This window comes from Triturus cristatus, chromosome 5_2, assembly GCF_964204655.1.
Source record: "Triturus cristatus chromosome 5_2, aTriCri1.1, whole genome shotgun sequence".
In the NCBI taxonomy this organism is placed as follows: domain Eukaryota; kingdom Metazoa; phylum Chordata; class Amphibia; order Caudata; family Salamandridae; genus Triturus; species Triturus cristatus.
This window is the reverse complement of record NC_140588.1, coordinates 723,989,709-724,015,778: the sequence shown is the minus strand read 5'-3', so window position 1 is coordinate 724,015,778 and position 26,070 is coordinate 723,989,709. Positions and strand designations below refer to the sequence as shown.

Below are 26,070 nucleotides of genomic sequence, written 5' to 3'. Positions count from 1 at the left end.
TCTGAGGCTGACTGCTTTTTACTAGTCACATATGATTGAATATATATTTTTAATACACCTACCAGCCAAAGACTGACAATATAATGCTCGTTGGTACCACTGAGTTGCAAGAGACCCAGAAAATTGACTGTCTTTTTCAAAGTTTTTTTTTCAATGATGGGTGAGAATTTTTGAGTGATGGGCTGCATTGGCCAGTGAGTTAACAAGCATTGAATAAATTATTGGCTGGATAATGATACATTTGTGTGCAAAACCCCCGTGGGTATATGCTGAAGCCTATTGTGAGTCATGATGCCCCTCCCCTCCCTTATAAATGGTAAGTAATAGTGCTTTAAACATCTCCATATACAATATCTGCTGCTGTATTTTTGATGTATCAATCAATCAGGGATTTGTGAAGCGCACTACTCACCCGTGAGGGTCTCAAGGTGCTGGGGGCAGGGGGGATTCGAGTAGCTCCGTCTCATCCGCAGAGCCAGGTCTTGAATGCTTGCAGTGTGAGGTTCGTCTGATGCTGAGGGGGAGTTCGTTGTAGGTCTTAGCCGCAACGTAGGAGAAGGCGCTTCCTCCCATTCAGGCTCTGTGGATTCGTGGGATTTTGGTCAGGGCAAGGTCGGCAGATCAAAGGGTTCTCTTGGTTGCGTAGAAGTAGATTCTTTCGTTGAGGTATTGGGGTCCAGTGTTGTGGAGGGATTTGTAAGCGTGAGTGGGCAGCTTGAAGGTCACTCTGTTTTCAACTGGGAGCCAGTGGAGGTCTTGTAGGTACTGGGAGCTATATGTATGAACACATTTTCCCATAGACACAGAATTGGTAAAACCCTTTGATACATCTGGCCCAGGGTGATGTGGTCTTGTTGTGGGATGCAAAGGGCGAATCTGGTTGTGGCGGTCTGGATGGTCTGGAGTTTGAGGAGTAAAGATTTGTTAATTACGGCTTAGAGGGCATTCTCGTAGTCCAGTCTGCTGGTTAAGAGTGCGTGGGTGACGGTCTTTTTGGATTCGGGGGGGGGGGGGATCCATTTGAAGGTCCTGCGGAGAATGGGAGGGTATTGAGGCACGTGGAAGATACAGCATTGACCTGTTGGTTCATTGTGAGGGAGGAGTTGAGTATGATGCCGAGTTTGCGGGCGTGGCCAGTGGGTGCCGGAGGGTTGCCGAGTGCGGTGGGCCACCAGATGTTGTCCCATGTGGAGGGGGTGGATCAGAGGACGAGGACTTCTGATTTCTCCGAGTTGAGCTTCAGGAAGCTGCTGCTCATCCAGGATGCAACATCTTTCATTCTTTCCTGGAAACTGTGTCTGGTGATGTTGGGTTCCTTGGTGATGGAGAGGATGAGCTGGGTGTTTTCGGCGTAGGATACTATGTTTTCTGACAATGGTAGCAAGGGGGGCCATGTAGATGCTGAAGAACGGGGCTGAGTGAGGATCCTTGGGGTACTCCCCAGCTGATCTCTGTGGGTTCACAGAGGAATGGCCGGAGTCTGATGCTTTGGGTTGGGCCGCTGAGGAAGGAGCGGATCCAGTCTAGGGCAGTTCCCTGTATGCTGGTGATGTGGAATCTGGCGGTTAGTGTGCGGAGGGAGACGGTGTCGAAGGCTGCTGAGAGGTCTAGTAGAATGAGGGCAGCCACGTGACCTTGGTTGAGAAGAGTGCGGATGTCGTCTGTTGCAGCTAGAATGGCAGTCTCGGTGCTGTGGTTGCTGCAGAATCTGGATTGGAGGTGTCGAGGATTGGGTTGGATTCTATGAAGTTTGTGAGCTGGTTGTTGACAAACTTAGTGACTTTGGCTGCGGAGGGGAGGAGAGAGATGGGTCTGTAGTTCTTGAGGTACGTCGGGTCTGCGGAGGGTTTCTTGAGGAGGGACTTGACTTCTGCGCATTTCCAGTTGTTGGGGAACTTGCCTGTTTTGAGGGTGTACTTGATAGTACGTCATAGTTCAGGTGCTATAGTGTAGGCGGCTCTGTGGAAGATGTGTGGCGGACAGGGGTCTTTGGAGACTCCTGAGTGTATGCTCCTCATGGTCTTAGCAGTGTCTTCTGTTGTGACAGGGGTCCAGGTGGTGATGGTAGGCTGGGTGGCATTGGTGGTGGTAAGTGTAGTGTTGGTGCCTTGGTTCCGTTATCGACGTTTTCGTAGAGAGTCCTGATCTTGTGATGGAAGTAGGAGTCGAGTTTGTTACAGAGGTCCTGGGAGGGAGGGCCATCGAAGGTTTTGCTGGGGGGTTTGGTGAATTCTTCTATGATGCTGAAGAGTTCCTTAGAATTGCGGGAGTTGGAGAGGATTCTGTCCTGGATGAAGTTCCTCTTTGTGTATCTGATGAGTTGGTGGTGTTCTGTCATGTCGGTCTTGTAGGTGGCGCGTGCTTCTGAGGTTTTACTATTACTCCATGCTTTCTCGGCACGTGCGCTTTGATTATCGGAGGTCAGTGGTGAACCAGGTGGCTTTTGTGGTGCGTTGTCTGTCGGAGTTCTGGAGGGGGGCAAGCGTGTTTGCGCATTCGGTGATCCCTCTGTGGAGTTCTTTGGCTTCAGAGTTGGCGTTGGTCATGGTGGTTGGAGGAGCGTGGTTGAGGGCGGAGTTAAGGTGTTCTTCAGTGATCTTGCTTGAGTTCTTGCATGGGGCGTGGTGTAGGTTTGTGTGCGGTTGGTTTCGAAAAGGAGAAGTGGACGCAGTGGTGGTACGTCCAGAGGGGTTGTGTGGTGTGGCTAAAGCGAATGTTATTTCCTCCTGCGAAGATGGAGCCGAGAGTGTGTCCTGCCATGTGGGTGGGGGTGGTGATGAGTAAGGGTGGGCGTAGTGGGCGTAGTGGGGCTACGTGAAGCAGCACGTAGTGTGCCCAAATCTACGCACACTACGTGCTTCGCGTAGCCCTACTACGCGCCACCCGCCTCCCGCCCACCCTCCTTTTAAATCAAACCCCCGCATTTACAATAAATACAAAAGTAAAGAAACTTACCTGAAGCGCGGCGTCTCCGGGGCTCCCTCTTCCATTTCCAACTTCTTCTGACAAATGCGCATGCGCGGACGCCCGCGCATGCGCATTTCTCGCAAGAAATGCGCTTGCGCGGGCGTCCGCCCATGCGCATTTGTCAGAAGAAGTTGGAAATGGAAGAGGGAGCCCCGGAGACGCCGCGCTTCAGGTAAGTTTCTTTACTTTTGTATTTATTGTAAATGCGGGGGTTTGATTTAAAAGAAGGGCGGGCGGGAGGCGGGTGGCGGCGGCAGGCAGCTACGCTTCGCCCTGGGTGTGCGTAGCGCTAGCCTGCTTCGCCTACTTCGAAAACTACGAAGCAGGCAGCGCTACATACACTACGTGGGCGAAGCGTAGTGTCTCGCCCAGGGTTAGTGATGAGCTGAGGGCGGTGGAGTTGGGGTCGCTGATGTTGTCGAGGTGGAATTTATGGTCTCAGGGCAGTACGTAGTTTGTGGAGGCGAGTGCGTGGGGCGGGATGAGGTCTGTGATGGTTGTGGTGAACATGGCGCATGGTCCGGGATGTCTGTAGACGAGGGTGCCGCATAGAGGCATTTGGGTTGATCTGTATCTGGAAATGGGGGTGTTTCATGGGGGGATGAGGAGTCTTTTGTCCTGGCTGTAGTGAGTGTGAGGGAGTTTTTGTGTACAACGACGAGTCCCCCTCCCGGGTGGTTGGGCGGTCCTTGTATAGCTTTTTATAGCAAAAGATAGTCCATGAAAATCTCAATGCAAATGGTTTATTTTGTACAGTATTCTAAAATTACATTGAAGAGACCTTGTGACAATTAGAGGAGCTGTTGCCTTGTGCAATGTAGTTGTTAAATGTATCTGGGATGCAGCGAAAAGCATTTTTTCCATACCAATTTTGCTGAACTATGGTAATACATTTTAATGTGGATTTATATATCTAATACTTGGGAGCCTGCCGACCTTGTATAAAAGCATATCTCTTATTTTCTTCTGACAGGTGACTTGTGAAGCACCTAGTCACCTGTAAAAAAGAAATGAAATAGCCACTCAACTGTAATAACGTATCACAGTTGAGCTGTGATGTCACAATGCCTGCTGCCAGAGATAGCAGCCGAGGGAAACGGTAGGCCACAGAGCATCATTAAAGTTGCACTTAAAAAACGCAATAACGAAATAAGGCTTTTCCTTTTTCTCCTTTTTCTTCTCTATGTTTTTAGATGAAGAGTGAAAAGCAGAAAGGAAATATTTAGGTGAACATTTATTTTTTCCCCACAATTTTTAGGTAATTACAGGAAAGATAGAACATCTCTGCATGTTTATAGCACTCTAAGTATATTGTTTTTTTAAATCTGAATTGAATTGTATTGAACCGATGCTAATATCTTCAGCCCAAACAAATAACTGACTGCTTTTTGATGTGCTTAATTTTGCACTGATTTTATTCTTCATGATTACAAACATCCTATCTCTTTCATATGAAAGAGCACCACAGCAGGGTTGTAAGTGGTTTGTGGTAGGATTTGTGGTGTGCCCATGTATTATAAGAAATAAAGTACCCCCTGCCATACATTATAAGGTTCTTGCAAGTCATTGAGAAGTTCCATGGCCTTATAAAATAACTTTTCATAAAAGATTTGGTGTAGCTGTGAATTATTTTCCATAATTTACCAAAGACAGATCCACAATAATTAGCTTCCCAAAAAAACAAAAGAGAAACAAATAAAAATAATTAGTTAAACACAACAGTAACTCTTTCTTTCAGTGCCTGTAAAAAAACCTCTTTCACAATGACAGTGCTGCTTTTATCACATTAATCAGCACACCTGACCAGCCCATACTTGATGCAAGCATCTACCAATTAGTCCTCCACAGTATGTGAAAAAAGACATTGCAAATGCATAACCTGTCAGCATAGAGTTCCACTGTTCCACATTACACTTTATTTTCTTTCTTGATATATGTCTTGTAAAACCTACTCAATAATGCTAATGTACTAAAAAAAAAGCACATTTCAGAAACATGTTTTACCTTTTTTGGCAATCACTTTCTATTTAAAATTTGATTTACAATTATACACATTGTTGCAAAAAACACATTTTAAATGTTAGTCCATTATCCCCAAAAAACACACATGTTTCAAAACATTGAAAAACATATTTGTAGTCTCAAGCAAAATGAATAGTAATCAAGAACACTCAACTGCTCTAAATCTTTCTAAAGAGTAGTAAACTCAATTAATAAACTTGTAAATCATGTTCAGATGACATTTTTAAACTTGCACATATTACACAGTTACCCATTATTGACTGTCAAAGGTTTCAAGAGATGCAACAAGTAATGTTGGGGGTTGTAATCAGAGGAAAAGGTGGACTGATCAGAAAGAGATGCATGCACATATATGGTGAAGTATTTTGAGTATTTTGCAGAGGGAGAATGAGAGGGTTAGGAGAGAAAATAGTATACACAGAGCAATGGAGAGAGGGAGAGTGGGAGTTGAACGAGAATACGAGATTGCACACTTCAGTTGAGGAGTTTAAATATGAAGAGGCTGAAAGGTAAATGAAAAGAGAATAAGTGCAACAAATCAGTTTTTGCAAAGGATGGTAAAGCAAGCCATACATGAGAGGGAGGGGTAGCGAGGCAGAGCTGGGGCAACACTTGAGAGGTAGCAAGCCTAAGATCTGCAAGAGGAGGCAGGAGAGCAATAAGAGCAAGGGGGGGTCATGCAGAAATAAAAAGATAGAGGGAGATAGAGACAAGAGAGGGAGGGAGATTGAGGCAGACATCAGTGGAAGAAAATGGAGCAATCTTGAGAGAATGTCAATTGGGCAGAGATATATAATGGGGGCAGACAACAGTGGTAAAAAAGAGGGAGGATAAGTAAGTGTAAATCTGACTTACTGGCAATGGATGGGATGATTGCCTGATTGACACATTAGAGGCATAAAGCTATTGGTCAACATCATGAATCACGACATGAAGTCCCACCTGAGATCAGTGAAGATAAACCCAAACAACCAAAATCTCATTCAATCAAATCATATAAGCTGAGATCAACATAAGAACAACTCACCCACAAAGAAGATGACAAAAAAAGCAAATCCTTCTAAAACCCGAATACAATTTAAAAGGGCCCGAAGACATCCTGAACAGGGGAAACACAATGAGACTTTTAATAGAAATTCCTGGTTTAGCACACCTCCAATATACTGTTTTGATAACAGTTGTATTTCTTACTAATGAAGATTGCAACCTGGCACAATACACTCACCACATGGAGAACAGAAGCAATAGCTCTTTCAGTCCTGGATTTTAAGCAACAGTTTGAGGCATGGGGTATTGTACTGTCAAAACACACAAAGCCATGGTACCCAATTCCTCTGATCGGTATCATCAGGGATAAAACAGCAAATGAAAAAGCCCCCGCAACCTCAGTCTTGCGGGCTGTTGGGGCCCTTCAACTACAGCAATGGTGCCACTTGGAAACAAAAACAAATCCAATCCAATCCCAGCCCAGTTGTGCGGGCTTTCATCTACCTTAAATGCTACATAAAGGGAATGACGCTGACCTCAACAACTTAGGGTTACTAAGGGAATCAAATTGCACCTTGTCACCTGAAACATAGCAGGGGAAAGACTCCTGCTCCAAGATGGAATACCACCTAGGAACTGGGAGACGTATGAAATCATCGCACTACAAGAAACATGGGCATCTTAACCTCTGCCACTGGAAGAATACTTGCAACATAATGTAGAGTCAACAAAAACAGAACCCCACAAGACACCCAAAGTTGGCCTTCCAGTGTATGTGTCAATGGTCTTAAACATCAAGTCAGAACAACTCCCATCACCAGACCCTGGCCTACAAATTGTTACGTTCAGCAAGTGGATTAGGCATATGACAAATCCAGTTTTAGTGGCAATGTGTACGTGCACCCCAATCCAAAGGAAAGACCAGCATTCTACACAATGCTAAGCTCCGAGGTAGGAGAAATCAGGCACAGAATGGGAAATCATTAACTAGGGACTCCACCTGCTTGTCTGGAAGTGTTAGGTTTAATAGGGACGATTTAGACACATTGATACGGAAACCTGCCAGTTCCTCAAAGGCCTGTAACTCGTTCTGAAGGGCTGTCAAAGAGGCACGGGGTGAATACAGTGTCAACAGGACATCGTCCGCAAATAATGAGATCTTGTGCTCTACCGACCCGAACTTGATTCCGTGTATCTCCTGTGTGGCACTGATCCGCGCAGCCAGTGGTTCTATGCTAAGAGTGAAGAGCAGAGGAGATAGTGGGCACTCCTGCCTCATCCCCCTGCTCAGGGGAAATATATTGGATCTTGCCCCATTGGTCACCACCCTTGATGTGGGATGGACATAGTTCACCTTCATCATTCTAATGTCTGTTTAGCCAAATCTGAATCTCCGCATTGCTTTCTCTGCATCCAGGCCCAGCAGGATTGCCGGAATTTGAAACTTTGATGTTATTTCTATCAAGTGAATTACTCTGCGAACATTGTTGTGTGTTTGTCTGATTTTGTGAAACCTGGATTGATCCGAGTGGATCAGTTCTGACATTACCTCTTCCATTCTCATTGCTATGATCTTAGAGCACAGCTTTACATCTAGATTTAGGAACGCAATAGGCCTATAGGAGGAGCAAAGCTGTGCATTCTTTCCAGCTTTTGGAATGACAGTGATCAAGGCTTCACTCATCAAGGGTGTTACCATTGCCCCGTAGCTATGTGATAGAAGAGAAGGGTAAGCTGGGGTTTGATTTCTGTCACAAAAGTTTTATAAAAATGGCCCGTTAGACCATCTGGTCCCGGGAACTTGTGAGGTTTCAGTGCCGTTATCGCTGCCTGCACTTCCTCTTCAGTTATAGGAGCACCCAGTGCCTCGTTTTGGGCGAGAGATACCTGTGGGAGAGTGACCGAGTCCAGGTAAGCATTTTGAGCAGATGTATCTGTGGTTGCCACCTGGTATATTTCCGTGTAAAAGTCTGAAAGAACCTTGTTTTGGTTTCATGTGGGTGTCTGTTTATGTATCTGCTCTACTGCTTTCAATTCTGATTCTAGTTCCGTCCGTTCTTTTGCTCTTTGCTTGTTTACTCTGGAATGAATTGAGTTCCAGACATTTACCCCTTTGTAATGCTTTAAAGGTGTCCCATTTATTCAGTGGGGAGATGTTGTGCGGTAGGATCTATTGGAAGTATTCCTTAAATGCCCCTCGTAGTTTGTCTCTAAGTAACCTATCGCGTGTGATAGATGCAGGTAAAAACCACCGTAGGGATCTGGAGGAGGGGAATCCCAAGTCTAGCCATATCGAGATTGGAGCGTGGTCAGAAATAGTTATGGAGAGGATCTGGGCTCCTTGTAGAGTGCCCAAGAGGCCTTGACTAATAAAAATGTAATCTAGGTGTAAATAGGTACGGTGCACGTGGTAATAGAAGGAGTAGTCTTTTGTGGGTGGATGTAGTGTTTGCCAAAAGTCCCTCAGCCCCATGTTGTGTATTGTGTTGGCACAGTGTGGGTGTGTGCTGTCTAGCTCTGAGTGCCATGTTAAATTAAAATCTCCCATCAGGACTATCGGGCCCTCTGCAAATCCTCCGACTAGCTTCAAAAGGGTATCGTTAAAGGTGGGTTGGCTGTTGTTTGGAGCGTATGCTGGCACAAATGTGCAGATTATCCCCCTTAGCCTGCCCTTTGCTATGACCACTCTCCCCTCTTTGTCAGTTTTAACCCCCTCTGGTTGAAATTTAGTGGCCGCATACAACAGCAGTGCCACCCCCTTTTGTTTTGTATTGCCCAAGGACTGGTGTATTAGGGGGTAGCTTCTGTGTTTCAACCTATGATTGCCCTTCCATTGAAGGTGGGTCTCTTGTTGAGCCACCACCTCAAATTGCTAATCTGAGAGGTATTTCCAAACCTTTTGCCTCTTAAGTGGTGAATTTAAACCTGTCATATTCCATGATGCGACAGAAACCATATCTTGTTACATTATGGAGCCCCAGGGGCACCTCTTCCCTCTGTAAGTTCCCTCCCCATGTAGCTTGCATTAGTATCTCCTACCCACTGATCTCCCTTTCCCACCTTTCTCTCAGAGCCTCATAATATTTTCAATGACTCCTGCCTCCTTCCCTGATGTATAGAAAATGAGGCTATCTCTCCTTCCACAGAAAAGAAAAAGAAAAACCCCAATGAACATGAATCATAAAAGAATTCTCCATGAGTGGCGTGGGATCCTAAGTCCCACATTATCGAGTACTAAGTAACTAACAAACATTGCGACGAGCAACTCGACCATTGGCGGCTGCCATAGCTGTGTGTCTTCTCTAACCTAATGAGACAATGTGTTATAGTTCAGAGATTATTCACTAAATGAACTTTCTGGCAACTTAGGACGTCTACTGTGTCCTCGTCTGATTCGTGAGGAGGTCTCGCATCATCTTTAGTTTTTCGCTTCTCCCCCTCTTGACTTGTTCCTTTATGATCCCCAAAGGACTATCAGTGGCCAATTCTTCGCAGTCGATACTTCACATATCGGTTATTTCTTTGGAGATCACTCCCTCCATTGGGTTTGCCTCTCCTCTTGTCCGCACTGACTCCTGGGTCATTAATCCTGCTGATTGCTGGATCTGGCCGTGGCAGTCTCAGAATCTCCAATGCTTCCATCAGTTCCGTGACATGTCGTTCTTTATTGTTAAGTTCATAGGCAAGACCAAAGGGGTATGTCCATCTGTATCTGCTGTTGTCTGCCTTCAACTTCTCGGTCACAGGCCTGAATTGTTGGTGCCGAAGGAGGGTGGCCTGTGCTAGGTCCTGATAGAGGGAGCAGGCGTATCTCTGAAATGCAACCTCATCTTTTTTCCGAGCATCCTGCAAGATTGCTTCTTTTACTTTGAAGGAGTGGAGCTTGACCAGGATATCTCTGGTGCATTCATGGTCTCCTGGTGCTTGCCGTTCCACTCTGAGCACTCGATCGATTTTTATTTTTCTGTGACCTGGCCCCAGTATCTCTGCAAACAATCCAGTGACGAAGGCCTCTGGGTCTGGCCCCTCTGCTCCCTTCTCCAGGTCTCAGATCCATATGATCTCCCGTCCGGATCTATTTTCCAGGTCTTCACCTTTCAGGAGCGCTGCCAGCAACTGCGAGCGAAGTTCTTGTTATGTTTTCTGAGTTTCTGAAGCTTCTTTGTGGAGTTCTTGTATCTTGGATTCCATGTCTAGGACTTTAGTGCCCATGGACTCCACATCACACATTATGGATGCTATACGATCGGAGAGATCTGCTTTCAATTGATCCAAAGATGCCACCATATCTAGCTTTAGTTCTGTACGTAGTTCTTTTTCTTAAAATCTCTGAGGGAGGCCAGCAAATATTCTTTGGTGAACACCATTTCACCCTCTGTGTCTCGCCGTGCACTTGTATCTTTTTTCTCCGTTGGCGCAAAGTAGCTGGACACTCTATTGGCAGTTTTTTTGCGGGGCATAGAGGCGGTCACCCTCTCCTTGATGGTTCTTTTTCCTTATGGGGATCTGGCCGCACTGCATGCCTCTTGCTTTTGCAGTGGGAGATCTCCCCCCGTTCAGACGATTCACCCACCCTGTTGTTTTTTACAGTAGTGGTACCTTGTCTCTACCAGATGAGCCCTTATTTCGCTGCTCTTCGCCTCCCTGCTTCGAGGGGAGTCACATATCAGTCTATGTGCTCCTCTCTGCCACTGCCTTTGCGCAAGCTATACTTTCAACAGTGCGGTTATCTTGCTTCAAATATAGTTACTTCTGCCTCCGTAGGCCTTTACTTCACCATGTGGACTCAGTTGTTCCTGTCTCTCATTCTGGAAGTTTCCATGTTTGCAGCCCTTCATCTGTCATTTAAGGTCAGGCGCGCTTGGTTGTAGGCCCAGATGTCTTCCTGCCTGGCCTCACTCCTCACTTTCTGCTTTCTTAGCCCTTGCCGCCCCGTTGAAGGGTTCGACTGCTGACCACACCTTAGCCCCTTTTTGCCGGCCGCAGCGCTGTATCTCCTTCTGATGATCACTATAGTCACGACCCCTCAGACGCCATCTTGTGGTCAGGCATGCTCTGTAATAGCCTGAGTGTCTTGCTGCCCGACCTTGTTCTTCATTATGATTCTACCTGCTCGATCCCTGCTGCCGTTTTGAGGCTTACACCGTTCGGTTACAGCCTTACTCTTGTTGCCGGCCGCTGCGCTGCATATGTCTGGCTCGGCTCCCTGGGGTCTCGCGTCCAGTCCCCCCTTCTCCCCACCACCTGCTGCTCAGCTCACCTCTCCAATGATCACTGTGTACAGCTCTCAGTACCTGGTGAGTCGATCTTTGTGGGTGGGGGGAAACACTCCCCTGGTCGCAGCACACCTTTTCCACTAGTTTTGGGGCCCTGCTAGTTCCCCGTCTTCCCGTCTCAATACGTTGTGGGAGTGCAGCCCTTCATCGCCATCTTGCAGTGGCCTCGTCCTCCCTGCGGGATCCGATGTCTTCAGTTTCCGGCAGCCCCAGAGTCCATTTCTTTCACTACTGCTTTCCTCTTGCTTATATCTCTCAGAGTTTCCCCTTTTTGCCTGACTTTGGATGCTGCATCCGGCAGACACAGGCGCTGTGGCGGCGGAGCCGATGTGGATCATGTCCACTCGGCCATCTTGCCTGCATTATTACATGTTTAATATTTAATATCAATTAAAACAATTAACATTAATTTCATTACTATACCACACTGTATTCTCCCAATCATAACAGCCAACAATTAAAATGTAAATGAAATGAAAAAGCATAACACTATTAACACATTACATAATAAATAACACCATTTTTAATAAATGAATAAATAATTTTACATTTGTTATTACTTAAATAACTTCCCACCCTATACCTCTATAAACTAAACAACATGCACCTAAAATATAACAGAACATATATAATTTCACAATTTACAAAATTATCAATTACATAATTAATAACAAAAAATAAATAATTAATTATCAACATATTTCCTGATTACCTTTGCACCCCTGTACCCTTAAAAACCCATTAACCCACATCTAAAATATATCTTAAACATTATAATTACACAATTTATATAATTTATTATCAATGAAATAATTAATGATAATTAAACAATTATTATTAACTGTAATTAATTTACTTCCCACCCTGTTTTATATGTGAAAGTACTTCATCATTGTTTGATGAGTTTGTGAAGTTGTGTGGATAGATGAATGGTTGAAGTTGAGAATGAGTTGAGTCCAATGTATGTGTGAGCGCATAAATGGAGGAATGGTTGAATAGCTGAAACCATGTACATTTAATGGGTGACTGAGTGCACGTGTGGATTAACATGTGAATAAGCGAATGTGTAATTTAATGATTGGATACATATGTGAATGCATAAATGGATGAATGTGTGAGTGAGTTCATGGATGGAGGAAGACAGGGTATATCCGTGTTACTGGCAGGAACCAAAGAAATCAGTAGTAAAAATGTTATTGAGTTTCTAGTGCGAGCAATACACAAGGGGTGGATACCATTGTGCCAAGAAAGTGTATAAGCAAAGAAGCCAGTCAGTCAGTCAAAAAGTCTTTATTCGATTGGCATCATAAAAGACATACTATACATATTTAAAAAGATTCATATAGAGTACAATATCATATAGCAATACAAAATAAAAATATTAAGATCATGTAGAATATTTCATAGTAGTCAAATTATTAAAACATGATGACTAAACATGGTAAAACTTTATAAAACACACACCAATCTAACCTAAAACCATAGTGATAACACTAATTTAATAACAACTAAAACCAAGTGGGACACATATCAAGGGTTGAGTTTCCGTAACCTAAGAATCCACGCCCAGCTGATAAATTTGGCAACACCTATTACATCACAGGTTTAGATGTATTCGTTTTCAAAATTCTACTGGCAACCTGTGCAGAACGGGTACTCATCAATCTGCATTCGGGACGAAGCCATATACGGCATGGAAGAAGGTAAGTTGGACAACAAAAAAGAAAGTGATCCATAGATTCGATCTTATCCACACAAAAGGGGCACTTATCACTACCAAGAGGGCTCCAGCTTTTAGTGAGCCCTCGCAGTGGTAGGGCGCCCACTCTAAACTGATGATACAGTTTACGATCAAGATGTTTCATAATGGTGTCCCAGTAACCTTCATAAGCGGACTCGTCCTTAAGAGCAAAAACTGTAGCTGTCATGGAGCTACCCGAGAGGGAGGCAAATCTCCTGTTCTTAATCATACACCAATAGGCGTCCCTTAGAACAATTTTCGTCGGGAAAACAGCAGTGTCTGGGTTGGCCCAGAGGTCACCCATCCCAAGATCAGTCAGCAGGGCTTTAACATCAGACAACCATGATATCCTGTGTGAACCCTCGAGCCCTTTAACTTCCAAAAGGGCTTTAGCATAAATAGATAATTCGGGTGTGGTCCACAGGCGCCGCCAAAACGCCAGGGGTCTAAACCCTGCCATATCCTCTAGAGGCTGGATTCACAAGTCGTATAATAATGGAATGCGCTGTGTTGATTGTGGAAGCCCTATTGCTGACCTGAGAAATTTGTTCTGGGCAGTCATCAGTTTGGACAAATTACTAAAGCCCCAAATTTCGGCACCATATAAAATGGCAGGAAGGATCTTGGAGCCATAAATCTTCATTAGGGGAGCTATTTGTTTTGTTAAAGAATGATTATGCTCTTTCAACAGAGCTCCACCTAGTTGGGCATGTTTAAGAGCGAGGAGGTCCAGCTGATGTGACCAGCTACAGGTCTCGCTAAAGGTAACCCCTAAATAAGTAAAAACAGCCGTTTGATCCAAGCTGACGTCACCCAAACATACCCGCGCATTAACGCGCCTAGGGCCTCGAAAAACCATAAACTTCGTCTTTCCAACGTTTATTTCCAACTCATGTTCATGACAAAATAACTCAAAACGAGACAGGGCTAGCTGCAAGCCCTGTCTTGTCTTAGAAATTAAAAGAGTGTCATCAGCGAACATGAGTAGGGGAATCTTCATTCCAGCCAAGGAGGGTGCATCGGTTGGGTGGTTGGAAAAATAACTTATGACCCTGTTAATAAATAGTGAAAACAGGGTAGGGGCAAGCACGCACCCTTGAGGAACACCTTTGGATACTTAAAATCTGTCCGTCACCTCCCCTGGTTTGCCCCAACGAACACGGGCATTCGTATTGTCGTGAATAGTAACCAGGAAAGACACCAATTCTTTGGGCATGCCCATCTCCAGAAGTGCTTCCCATAACTTGGCCCTCGGCACGAGGTCAAACGCGGACCGTAGGTCCACAAAGGCCGCATAGAGCTTCATTATGCGTGTTTATATTTGTCCTGTCACTCAGTAATCATAATTGCAGGTTATGAGATGCCCCACACTCAGTAAACCTTAGTGCTGGCCCACATCTGCACCGTTCTTAATTTTCAACACCATCATAGGGGGCCGATTGTGATGTAAGTCAGAAAGCCTCTGACACAGGCCGGAAGTTTACCGACTTACATCGTTGGTTTCAAATCCCACAGCCTTATTACGATGAAAGTTGTTGGATTTGAAACCGGCCTGTCAGAACGACTGTCTTCCGATGGGCTCAAGGAGCCATTAGGTGCCTGCCACGCGGTGCAGGGATTAACAAAAACACCCACTTCTCTATGGGAGCTTATGCAATGGTTAGTTTACGGCCACAGCACAAGCTCCCATAGAGAAATGGGAGTGTGCCACCGCACCATGCGTAGTCACATCCTAATAATATGGTTGGGACCACCGACCAGAGGTCGGACGGTCCCGATTCCGCAACGTTCGCCCGACATCGTAAGGAGGGCCCAGGGTCTTTAATGCATTCTACAACGGTGGTGAGTTGCAGCATTGCCTCAGCAGAAAATGAAGTGTGAGTTTCTTGTGCTTTGAGCAGAGGGGCTCAAGCACAGACAGATATTTGAGTATGTGATTTACTTTAGGCAATTGTGGTCAGAATTTGCGCATGGTTATTTAATGGTTCATAATGTGGTTGACTAGTTTCTAACTTTTTTTTCCAGAAGCCTTTGAACTAAGAGTGCCGTGTGCTTCATACAGAGGGGCTTATATGGGCTTATATTCAATTGTTTCCTATGCATTGCTCATTTCTGCATTTTTGGTTCAGGGCTTACAGTATATGCATAAATTGAACATTAGGTTGCAACAAAGTTGCAGATTCGCTTCAACAGAATGTGAAGTATGAATAACTGATGCAAAGACATTCCTCTGTGTGCCCAGGGCCGGAATGGCTGTAGCGGGCAACGGGCGTTTCTCCAGTGGGCCGCCAGGGTGGGGGCTGGTTTTAGGCCCCTGGGCGCCATTTTTGTTACAAGGCCGTTTTTTTCAGCATTGCTGCAATATCGGCATCTGTAACAAAATCGTCAGAAACCGGCCTTTGCAAACAGCTCGGCTGCACTTCCAACCTCCTGGGGGAGGGCCGGCCGAGCACTTTGCCCTGGTCGGTTTTAGTTCCAAGTCCGGCCCTGTGTGTGCCTCATTCGGGGCACCTAAATATAAAGTGCATGTTTCAAATTAACACTTTTCACCATGGTCCCATAGTGTTTCGCGATGCCTGCAGTAAAAAGTGCTCCACAAGTGGGAAGGGAAGTAACCCTCAAACCTGAGAGGCAACATCAGTAGTGGGTCCAGAAAAGCATGTCTTTTCCTTCTGAACAGCTTTCTTAGAATCTCAGAGTCAGTCTGTGCTGCACCATTGACTGCCACTTCACTACCACCCGAAGTATAACAGGTAATCAGAATAATGGGTTGCGGTCGTGCTGTGCTACCCCAGCTCTCAAGTTTGGACACCTCCCCAGGGGCAGAGGTCTGACTCATTTATGGGGTACGGGTCCCAGGTATTTTTGCATAACACGATTTTGTAAAAATGAGCACTAGATTGAACAGAAATAAAGGTGGCCATTCGGTCAATGTTAACTGGAAAATGAATCCATGTGGTGTGTGCATGCCACAAAGATTTCAGTGCATGTATACTGCAAGCGATGGATTCCAATTGGATTAACATGTTTCTGTCTACAGAGGCTGGTACCACGAGTACCATCCTCATGGATATTTGCTGTTCATATCACTAACATCTAACTTTGCTTGAGATGAGCGTAATGTAATGTCTTCTATTACTATTATTTTATGCTTTTGAATTGTTTTGGTCGTCCCTTGCTTGGATATCTATTGGTTCCAGCTACCCATAATGTACTTTTACAGCGTTTTACACTTTATTTTGACCTGAAACATTGATTCAAAGCCTCTTCCCCTTAGCTCCATCCTCACACACACACACATACACTTTGATTATGAGTTAATGGTGGAAATGAGGCCATGCAGCCAAGACTTCTTACTGATGGTTAAATCTTCCCTGGCACTCGAGATTTCTTAGCATACTTCTCAACAAGCGTTCAAGATTAATGGGATATGATGTAAATCTGAATGTGTTTTAAGGATTACTAAGAAACAGGGCAAAAATAAAAGTACTAAACAATGGCAATACTTAACTTATAATGTGCATTATGGATACAATAGTGTAGACTAAGGTCAAATACTTGCAGTGGCATATTGCAGTAATTCTCAACATATTGTATGTCATGCCCAATTGTGGTATGATGTTTGCACAGGCATAAATGTGGTCCGTTTTTATTTATTGTGGTTATTACTGACCCAAGGGTGCTCAGCCCTGGTCTTATATTTGATCTGGCATAATACTGATAATTCTTGTAATTTATACATAGTACTATTGCTGTCTGATGCCTCCCCCCTTAAGATTGGTGTTACCTCTCTGCATCCATCCATCCATCTAGTCACTCATCGTGTATCCATTTATGCACTCACCTCTCATCCATCCATCCATCCATTCATATTCTAAATGAACTACTAATCCTTGCACTCACCCATTCCTCAATCTATTCAGTAAATGCACGCCCATTAATTATCTAAGCACTCAGTCCAGTTAAACATTAGTTCATCCATCAATGCACCCACTCATCCCTCTAACTACTGACCCGTGTTCACACTCACCCATTTTGCCACCCGCACAACTAAAATCACACAAAATTGCCAGTCAGTTAAGAAATACTTCTTATAAAATAGCCAAACTTTTAGTCTTAGCCAATGCTTGTTATTTTTTAATAAACTGTGACTTCCTAAACACAACAAGATGATGGACGGTGTGCAGAAACTTTTCAAACACTCACCCCCAGTCAAGAGATCTGGGTTCAGTCCACCGTTCTTTTGCTCACCAAGTCACCCCAGTTTGTAACCAGCCATGTGCAAATCAGTCTTGACCCTGCTCCCCATGGGACTGTGACTTCCAACAAGTTTGTCTTACTTTTTGAAAGTTAGTTATTTTGTATTTGTATCCATGTACATCCCATTCCATAATGCCAACACTAATTCCAAAGCGGTGTCTTTGTTTGCAGGGGGACTGTTTACAGCTCTGGTCATCCTGTTTGTGATATGGAAGGAGGTTGCGGCAGATCTGCGGAAGTACATCCTCCTGGAACGGAATGAGCGCTGCTTGGATGACGTCCACCTGACTGTGTACTATGGCTGGTCCTTCATGTTTGCTGCTGCAGGGATTCCGCTTGTCTTATTATCTGGACTTCTCTTCTTCTTCATTGGGAAGAGTATCTTGAATTCAAAGAAGTGATGTGCAAAAATCTGATAGACTTTTGGCGAGAGCTGCCAACATTCTGGAAATGAGGGTCCAGAGCAACAATCAGCAAATGGATATTTTCAGAGTCATATTTTTCAGCAGACATCTTATTGATTGGTGGCATGTGTGAGAATGAAGTTACAAACTCTATACCACCGTGAAAAAATCTACTTGGACAATGTCAGATGATCAGAAGCTTCTACACAGCTTATCACATCTGCTATTTCTAGAATGAAAAATATGTGTGGACACCATAGTATGCATCTCACAGTAAATACAGAGTTCAAAGTCTGCTACAAACAAATGTTGCACTTGACTGTTAGAGAAGTGCACTACCTTTTCCACAGTCATAGGTGATGATTTTATGACTATTAAAAACAAGTGGCTAACTTGGACTACTGGCACCTGAATAGGCATGTTGACAGTGTTCAGAATTGGTACCACCTTGTGTCAATCAACCCACTGCCCGATTTAAAGAAGGTAAAGAAAAAAGTTAGGAGCTCGTTCTGCTGGAATACTTCTTACATTAGGAGAAAATGTCTGACTTTTATGGTATTGCTAAAGAATTCCAGGAACTAGCATAGGAGACTACAAGAATCAGACTGTCCTAGGAGTAAGTCCATGCATAAAATATATGCATGCATGATGTCCGAAAGTTGAATAATTCTGCACCTGTAAATGTGGCACAAATTTGCATTTGTGTGCGTAATATTTTTGTGTATTTCCACAGGGTAAATACTTTTCACTATGGTCTCTGGCAAACATAAATTTGTGTTCATTTCCAGGTTTGGAAATTACCTGCAAGGAGAGATGAATACCCCCACGTGTTTAGCTATGTAGGTTTTCCTCCCTAGACTGCCCACAAACCCGCTCCTTAATTCTAAATTTGCAAATAGTGAAATTCCATCATACCGGTGGAATTAGAAGATTTGCAAATGTCATCTGTAAGGGTGAAACTGTAAAAAGCCAGCTTCTTTAAAGCAGAAAATTGGATTTTTCCCTCACAAAGATATCTTCTTTTACATCTTAGCTTTTGGGGTGGAAGCAATGCCTTAAAGAACCAGGCCCTCAAATATTTGCTGTTACATCTCATGAGTGCTTCACCAAGCAAGCCTCTTTCCAACACAGACACTATTATAAAACTGCTTCTCATAATCCGTTCAGATCCGTAAGATTTGCAGTTTTATTTTTGTGTGCAATTTTTGTTTGGGTGAAGTCACTAAGTCATTAAAGATCACTTAATAAACATTGTGGAACGTGATGCTTTTTAGCAGTAATCTACTTGCAATACTTTCAGTCCATTAATGGCCTACAGTTATCATAAATATAATAACACTTGTTTTCCAGAGAAAGGAACAACATTTTAACTCACTCCTGCTAATTTAATAAAACCCCAAATGAAGCTGAAATATTTGATGCAACAATTTCATCTAGGGGCTGTTTCCCCAAAACCTTTTGTGAAAGTAATTCAAATATACAGGTGCTCAAAATGCATCAATGGCTGCAAATCACAGATTCTGATTAAAGGAATTAGGACCTGCAGGTTTTTATTACTGCAGTTGGCGATGCCTGCCTCAGAAAATCCGCCAAATAGTCAAATTTCCGATATGAAGTTGAGGTGGGAAAGAGTGACCCCCAAAGGAAGTGGTAACAGTCAGTGGCTGCAACCATGTTCAGTGCATTTCCCACACTCATTGCTCTTGTAAACGTCTGCCTATTTCAGTAGGAAATATGTCTTCCAGAAAACAGGAGCAACTAGGTACACATACATTCGGGTATGGATTGACCTAGCTGAGATTAAAGTCAGCTTCACTAGTACACGATTCTCAACTAGGCCAAAAGCATAGACACTCCATTTCCCCTTGTAATGCTGGATGTTTCTATGTATTAAGATATAGTTTATGTTTTAAAAACTGACAGATGAGTTTTTCGCCCGCTTATAGTATATTTATAACAAGAGCATCATTTCGATTGTGATCTTTGTGACTTTTACCCAGGTTATAAGAGAAATCCAAGTATGGATTTAATACATATATATGCCTTCTCTGGCACTCATCCCAAGCTGGGCGAATCATATTTTCGCACGCAGTTTTCCAGGTGAGGGCGGACCAATTCTCTTCAGGCTTTGGTTGAAACGGCAGCCAGGCTTCGTCCCTAGGCCCTGCCCTGCCCAGCCTCCTTTTCATCTTTTCTCTCCCGGTATGCTCCCCTTTACCCCCTCGGACAGGTGGTGCATGGCAGCATTAAACCACACAGACCTGGGAATTCCATACAGCTTTGCTCTTGCTAAATCCGACTCCATACAGTTCCTCCCAAATCCATGGGGTGTAACTCGTAACTGCACAGCACTGTCAGGATGTTACCACTCGGTTCCAGTAATAAATGGTCAGGAATTTGCACCCCGCAGTACTGTGCAAACTGTAATGAGGGACCTCGACTATCAGTGATTGAAATATAGAGAATGAGGTTACCACATATCTTTTGATGGAAATAAACTCCAATAATGGTTATATTGTTTGTGTCTAAATAAAAATGTAGAAAGCACTAAAATAATGCGAATAGTCACCTACATTTTTATGTGCAAAAAGAGTTGGCTCCATGGACGTGGTACATTGAGGAATATGACAATGTAAGTTATTAAGGGGCATATCAACAAGGGCTTTATCTCTGCTTTTTTGGCTTTAAAAGCCCAAAAGCAGAGATAAAACTAGCACCCTATCAACAACAGGGTGCTAACATGCAAATTTGCATGTTAGCACCCTTTTACTCTACGCTTCCCCTTGCATCTCTAATGAGATGCAAAGGGGGCGTTCCAGAGTAAAATAATAGGAGAAATGTCGCTAAGCGGCATTTCTCCTTTTATCAAGAATATCCCTAACCCTGTTAGAGACAAAAAAAGCAGCGCTAACCGCGGTTAACGCTGCTTTTTTACGTCTGGTATTTTTCTGACTTAGCCATGATATCCCATGGAAGGAGGATATCATGGCTAAGTTTGTCTGTCCCCATCAACAAGCTAATGTGAGATTATAGCTGGGTTTCCAGCGATAATCTCACGTTAGCCACTTAGCGTGAGGATTTTTATCGCTATTGAGATAAGCGTTGCTAATAGCACGCTATCTCAGCGATAAAAATCAACGCTAGCCGGCGATAATTATCCTAGCGCTAAGTGCGCTTAGCAATAATTATCGCCGGTTGTTGTTGATATGCCCCAATGTTTGTTAGAGGCTAGAGATTGCCTATGGGAGTGAAGCGCATCGGTTGTTTGCTATGTGCACTTACGAGGCACATTTCATAATACTGGTGACCTTTCCTGTGAACGGACCTCCTCATGATTCAGACAAGTCTGACCACGTAGGGCTGGATGAACTATTATCTGAGATGTTTTAAGTAAATTGCTCTATGTCATAAATAACGTAGTCAAGTACAGAGACTCCCGAGAATTTTAACTTTTGTTACTGATGCACTACTGACCTCTGGGCGTTTAATCATTGGGAAAACAAGTTGCCCGTTGTTTTATTAAGGGAAGTATGAATCAGGCCCATAATAATTGCAATTTTCTTTAGACATTTTTTTGATAGTTGAGGCGACCAAATCTGCTCTTTGGGTTAAATTAATTAAAAGAAACCCTTTTTGGGTAGCTGTTGCGCCCTATAAATTAAAATATTAAATAAATAATAAATAAATAAGATGAGGAAGGCAATGCAACCGTTTCTCTCGCTAGAAGCAGGCCCCATGCAAACTGGGCAAAGTAACAGCTGTCCATCCAAATAATTTCAACCCACAGGAGGGCTCCCACAGCACTTTTAACAATTAAACTGCAGTAGAATAGAAGTCATGTGGCTTCTTCCTGCAGAAAGAAGACCCGAGCCATTCATTGTTAAGCAGCAACTTCTTTCAGGCTGCTTTTGGTCCAGAACGCGGCAGCCAGAATGCTAACAGGAACACCTAGGTTCGCCTCTGTCAAGGGAGAACTTAAGAAATTGCACTGGCTCCCAGTAAAGCTAAGATCATGCTTTAAAGCACTGTGTATTGTCTTTAAGGCTGTTAATGGGACAGGACCAGAGTTTCTCAAATGTAAACTTTCATGGTACATTCCAGGCAGAACACTTCGATCATCTGGGTCTAAACAAGTGCAAATTGCCCCTTTCAAAAAACTAATTGGGGAGGTAGAAGCTTTATTCCTTGTGCCTCGAGAGAATGGAATAAACTTCCGTTCCAACTTAGAAATGCCCCAGATCTTCTATCCTTCCGCAAGGGCCTGAAGACATGGCTCTTCTCTCACTATTAGGCCTTAGCTTCCCCAGGCAACCAGTGCTTAGCGCCAGTACACCCAACGGTAATCGTGCGCTCTATAAGTATAAATAACATAACATAACATAACATAACATAACATAACTGACCCAATTCAGGAAGGATCTCAAGACCTGGCTCTTCAACTGAACCTCAGCGACGAGTCGGACCTGCACCCCACTCCTCCAGTGCCTTGAGACCCTCATGGGTGAGCAGTTGCACTTAACAAATACTGATTGATTGTTTGATTGATCTCTTAGTCTGTTTGCACTTGGAATCCACATCAACGGACATGAGGAAAGCCAAGAATTCCTGCTGCCTAGGATAGTCAAGGGCCAAAACTCTTGCTTCCCATACCTCAGGTAAGTTTTGACAACCTTTGTCATCCTACACATTTCACACTATAGCATGAAAATGCACACATCCTCCTTCCCCACAACACCTCTTTACATCCCAGTCTAACAACTCCATACACAACCCTCTCACCATCATTCACATCCCACGCACTGGGCAGAAACGCCTTATCAGAGCTTGCAAATACATTTTCATCTGAGTGCAAACAGTGGAATTACTATGACCACACTTCAGCTCGTTGCAACATTCACCATAGAGACAAGGCTGGGATCAAACTCCATGATCACCATTAACATTCTCGTCTACACTCCATTAATCATGTACTAAATCAAACATAAGAGGCATTGCTGTCATTCATAAGTTTTGCTACCTCAGCTCGCACTAAGACTCCTCCACCTTCAACTTCTTGGAGCTTCTCATATGTCTCTTTTCCATATTAGCGTAACAAACAGCTGTTTTTGATTTAATCTACAGCCCAAACATAGCCAGTACACAATTTGTCAAGGAAATCAGAGGCCTCATTACACATCATGAATCAATCACTCCAATAACATCATGAAATGTTGTTTTAAAGCAATATTTATGTTAGTTGACTAATATGTGTCAAGATATTTAAATTTTCTTAGCTTTTTGTGCGCAGTTTATTTTTCTTTCAATAAATCATGATTTACAAATTCTACTTAGATCACATATTTCAGTCAAATCAGTTCACGCCCAATTTAAAAATTCAATTCATGCATCACATTGAAGTGTCAATGCGTTTTGCAACAAAGGTAAATGTGTCAAACCGTAGAAGGTACATTTTTTCAACCATTATTCTGAGCGTCCTATTTCCCTTTCAAGCACACGCAAAATAAACTGCACCAAATGTTATTTGTGAATCAAAGAGAAGTTACTGATAAGATGATATATATTTTGAGCCCACCTAATTATCAAGTCAGTCAGGATGAAAATAATATCAGATTGCTTTTTCGCATATTCTGTTTAATATCTGCATCATTTTTCAACATGAAATATATCTACCTACTAAATAACTGTCCTTCCTTCTGCCATGAAACTTAATACATCTTTCGCTGTTTTGGCTACATGTGGCTAGAACCTCACTGCTGGCTTTATGTTTTAAATGACCTACATATTAATGACCAGTGAAAATGTTCTACAAACCCTTGCATTCTACTTCATTTTCACTAATATGTTCACACCTTAGGGGTGGGGGAATTGGCAGAATTTGATTCCACAGAACTCCACAAATGTACATTAAACATCTGTGAGATTCCACGGAATTCCACGGCGGGGCAGCGTGGGCAGTCGGTGCTATTTTCTTAGCGCAAAATGAACCCTTGTGTCTAAAAATGTATGTGAGGATGCATTTTGCTCTAAGTGAATAGTGCAGAGAAATGCATTTGGCACCCTTACATACTCGAATACTAGAGTATGTAAGGGTGACAAGGAGTGTGCACTACAGAGATTTTTAAAAAAGATGACAAGAGAGAGCAGTCCCTCTATGTCTAAAAACCACTGTGGGAAGAGGGAGCAGCCCCTCTATGTTTAAAACCCACTGTGGGAAGAGGGAGCAGTCCCTCTATGTTTAAAACCCACTGTGGGAAGAGGGGGCAGTCCCTCTATGTTTAAAACCCACTGTGGGAAGAGGGAGCAGTCCCTCTATGTTTAAAAACCACTGTGGGAAGAGGGAGCAGTCCCTCTAAGTTTAAAAACTATTTTAGTGGTTCCGTCGGTGAAATTAATCTGCAGTAATTTATTTGTTTTTAAAATGGTTGGAAGAGGGAGAGGTGCCTCTATGTTTAAAAATCACTGCAGATTAAAGTTTAATCTGTAGTAGGTTTTAAACATATAGGGATTGCTTCTCCTTCCCACTCTGTTTAAAAATTAATCCAGTGGATACCCCTTGGCGCCCTTACATACTCTGAAGTAATTACAAAGCCAATAGGTCAGGCATTGGCCACCAACCTTCTGGAAATTCTTGTTTTGTCACGGTCTGTACAAAGCTTTATTGTTTGGGAATATGCTGGGGCCTTATCAATCTACAAAACTCATTTTCTAAAGGCAAAAAAGTTTTTGGTTCTAAATAAACACACACATACTTTACCATAATACTCACCGCACTGAAAGGTGCTACTTAAAAAGTTTATTCATCTGGCATTGGCTGAAAGAAAAAGGAAGAAAGAAAAAGAAAGAAAGAAAGAGAATGAAAAAGAAAGAAAGAAGAAAGGAAAGTAGGAAAGAAAAAGGAGAGAAACAAGAAATAAAAAGAGGATAACAATAGAGAACAGTTTCAATGGACACAATCTGGTATGCTGTGAAATAGCAGCAGTCAAAAGAGCAAAACACTCTCAAACGAATTTGCAACAACATTGACAGGAGATGGGAGGGATCTGATAAAGTTGGAATGTGCATCAAAGCTGTCCTGCTATCGCATCAGGCTCTAAACACAAAGGCAGCACCTTTGGGCTCTCACCCCATGCCGGGCCCCAATATTAGGAGCCAATACATCACTCCTCCTAATTGAAAACGCCATTTTTTGGCCCATGATGGCAACTATGTTTTCTCGTTTCTCTGCGCATGAGCTAGATTACACCTGAGGCATGGATCTCTTCACTCCAGCGCATGCGCAAAACACGTTCCGGCCACTACATCCTCACACATGCGCAGGCAATTATCGACATGACGGGGTGTTAGAAATGAGGGGGCTCTGGTTGACGCGGGTGTGAACCCACAACAAGCAGGGACCCTTTACTTCTTGTCAGGGCGAAGGATGACTCCCCAGAATAACCCCTGCTCACCCTCTAGGTGCGTGGCGCGAGCAGTCTAGGCTAAGTCTCAGGCGTACACGGTTAAGCAAATGCAATTTCACATACAGTAAACCCCTTGCATGCACCACAAACGGACACCAATCAGGAAGTATATAAAAATAAGCTTTTATGTAGTTTCAGCAGATTCAAATACAAGGCCCAGTAACGTTGAACTGATGGGGCCACAATTCTTGGAAGTACGGTCAAGTTCTCTTGGTTTTACGGAAAGTTCTTTAGGCGGGCACAAGGTAACTGAGGCAGCGCCCAGGGAGCACACAGCAGATGACAGGGAAATAAGAACGCTGCGGACCCTGGATCCGATGCGAGCTCGCGGTCGAGGTCGTAAGTACAGTACCTTGTTTCTTGACGCAAAGGCGGGTGCGGGAGTTCAGCGGCTCTTCGACAGAAGAGCGAGGCGGCGTCCGGGGCTCCCACACTTCACTAGGGTGTCTGATCCTCAGGCTCACGACAAGAGCGGGGTGTTGCAGGTGGCGGGTGAACAAAGCGGGGCAGCCGGGCACGCAGATGCGTCCGGGCCGTCCGAGGCTTGGAGATGCTCACCAACGCCGATTCCGGCGGGAGGGTGAAGGTGCACAGCGAGCCTCCAACGAGCGAGGTGACGGGGCAGCCCAGCACAGCGTAGGGGGAGCGGCTCCGATCGAGCGAGGCTCTTCCCAAGGCGGGGGCGGCTAAGCAGTCCTGGTCACGGCTCAGGGAGGGACTGGGCACGAGGGTCACAGCTCCGGCGAGGGAAAGGACACCACAGTCCAGCAGCAGGCGAGTGAAGATCAGGTAGAGCCCAATGGTCCTGGGGCTCAGTTCAGGGGGCAAGCTCAGTTCCAAGCCCTTGGAGATCGTTTTGGAAAAGCACAAGTCTTGAAAGTAAAAGTAAAGTAAAAGTCTTCAGCAACAGTTTCTCTTCTCTCCTTTGGCAGCAAGGTCACCACTGCAGGCCA

General features: G+C 44.0%; 1 protein-coding gene across 1 annotated transcript in view; it reads left to right on the top strand.

The window, feature by feature from the left end:
- The window catches only part of LOC146829180 (transmembrane protein 182-like), a 341,609-nt gene extending 321,437 nt beyond the window's left edge, over positions 1-20,172 (top strand). Inside the window, exon 5 of the mRNA XM_085607825.1 lies at positions 17,425-20,172. Within this exon, the coding sequence (XP_085463951.1) occupies positions 17,425-17,654 (230 nt within the window). The 3' untranslated portion in view covers positions 17,655-20,172. The remainder of the gene's footprint in view (positions 1-17,424) is intronic.
- The last annotated feature ends 5,898 nt before the right edge of the window (positions 20,173-26,070 follow it).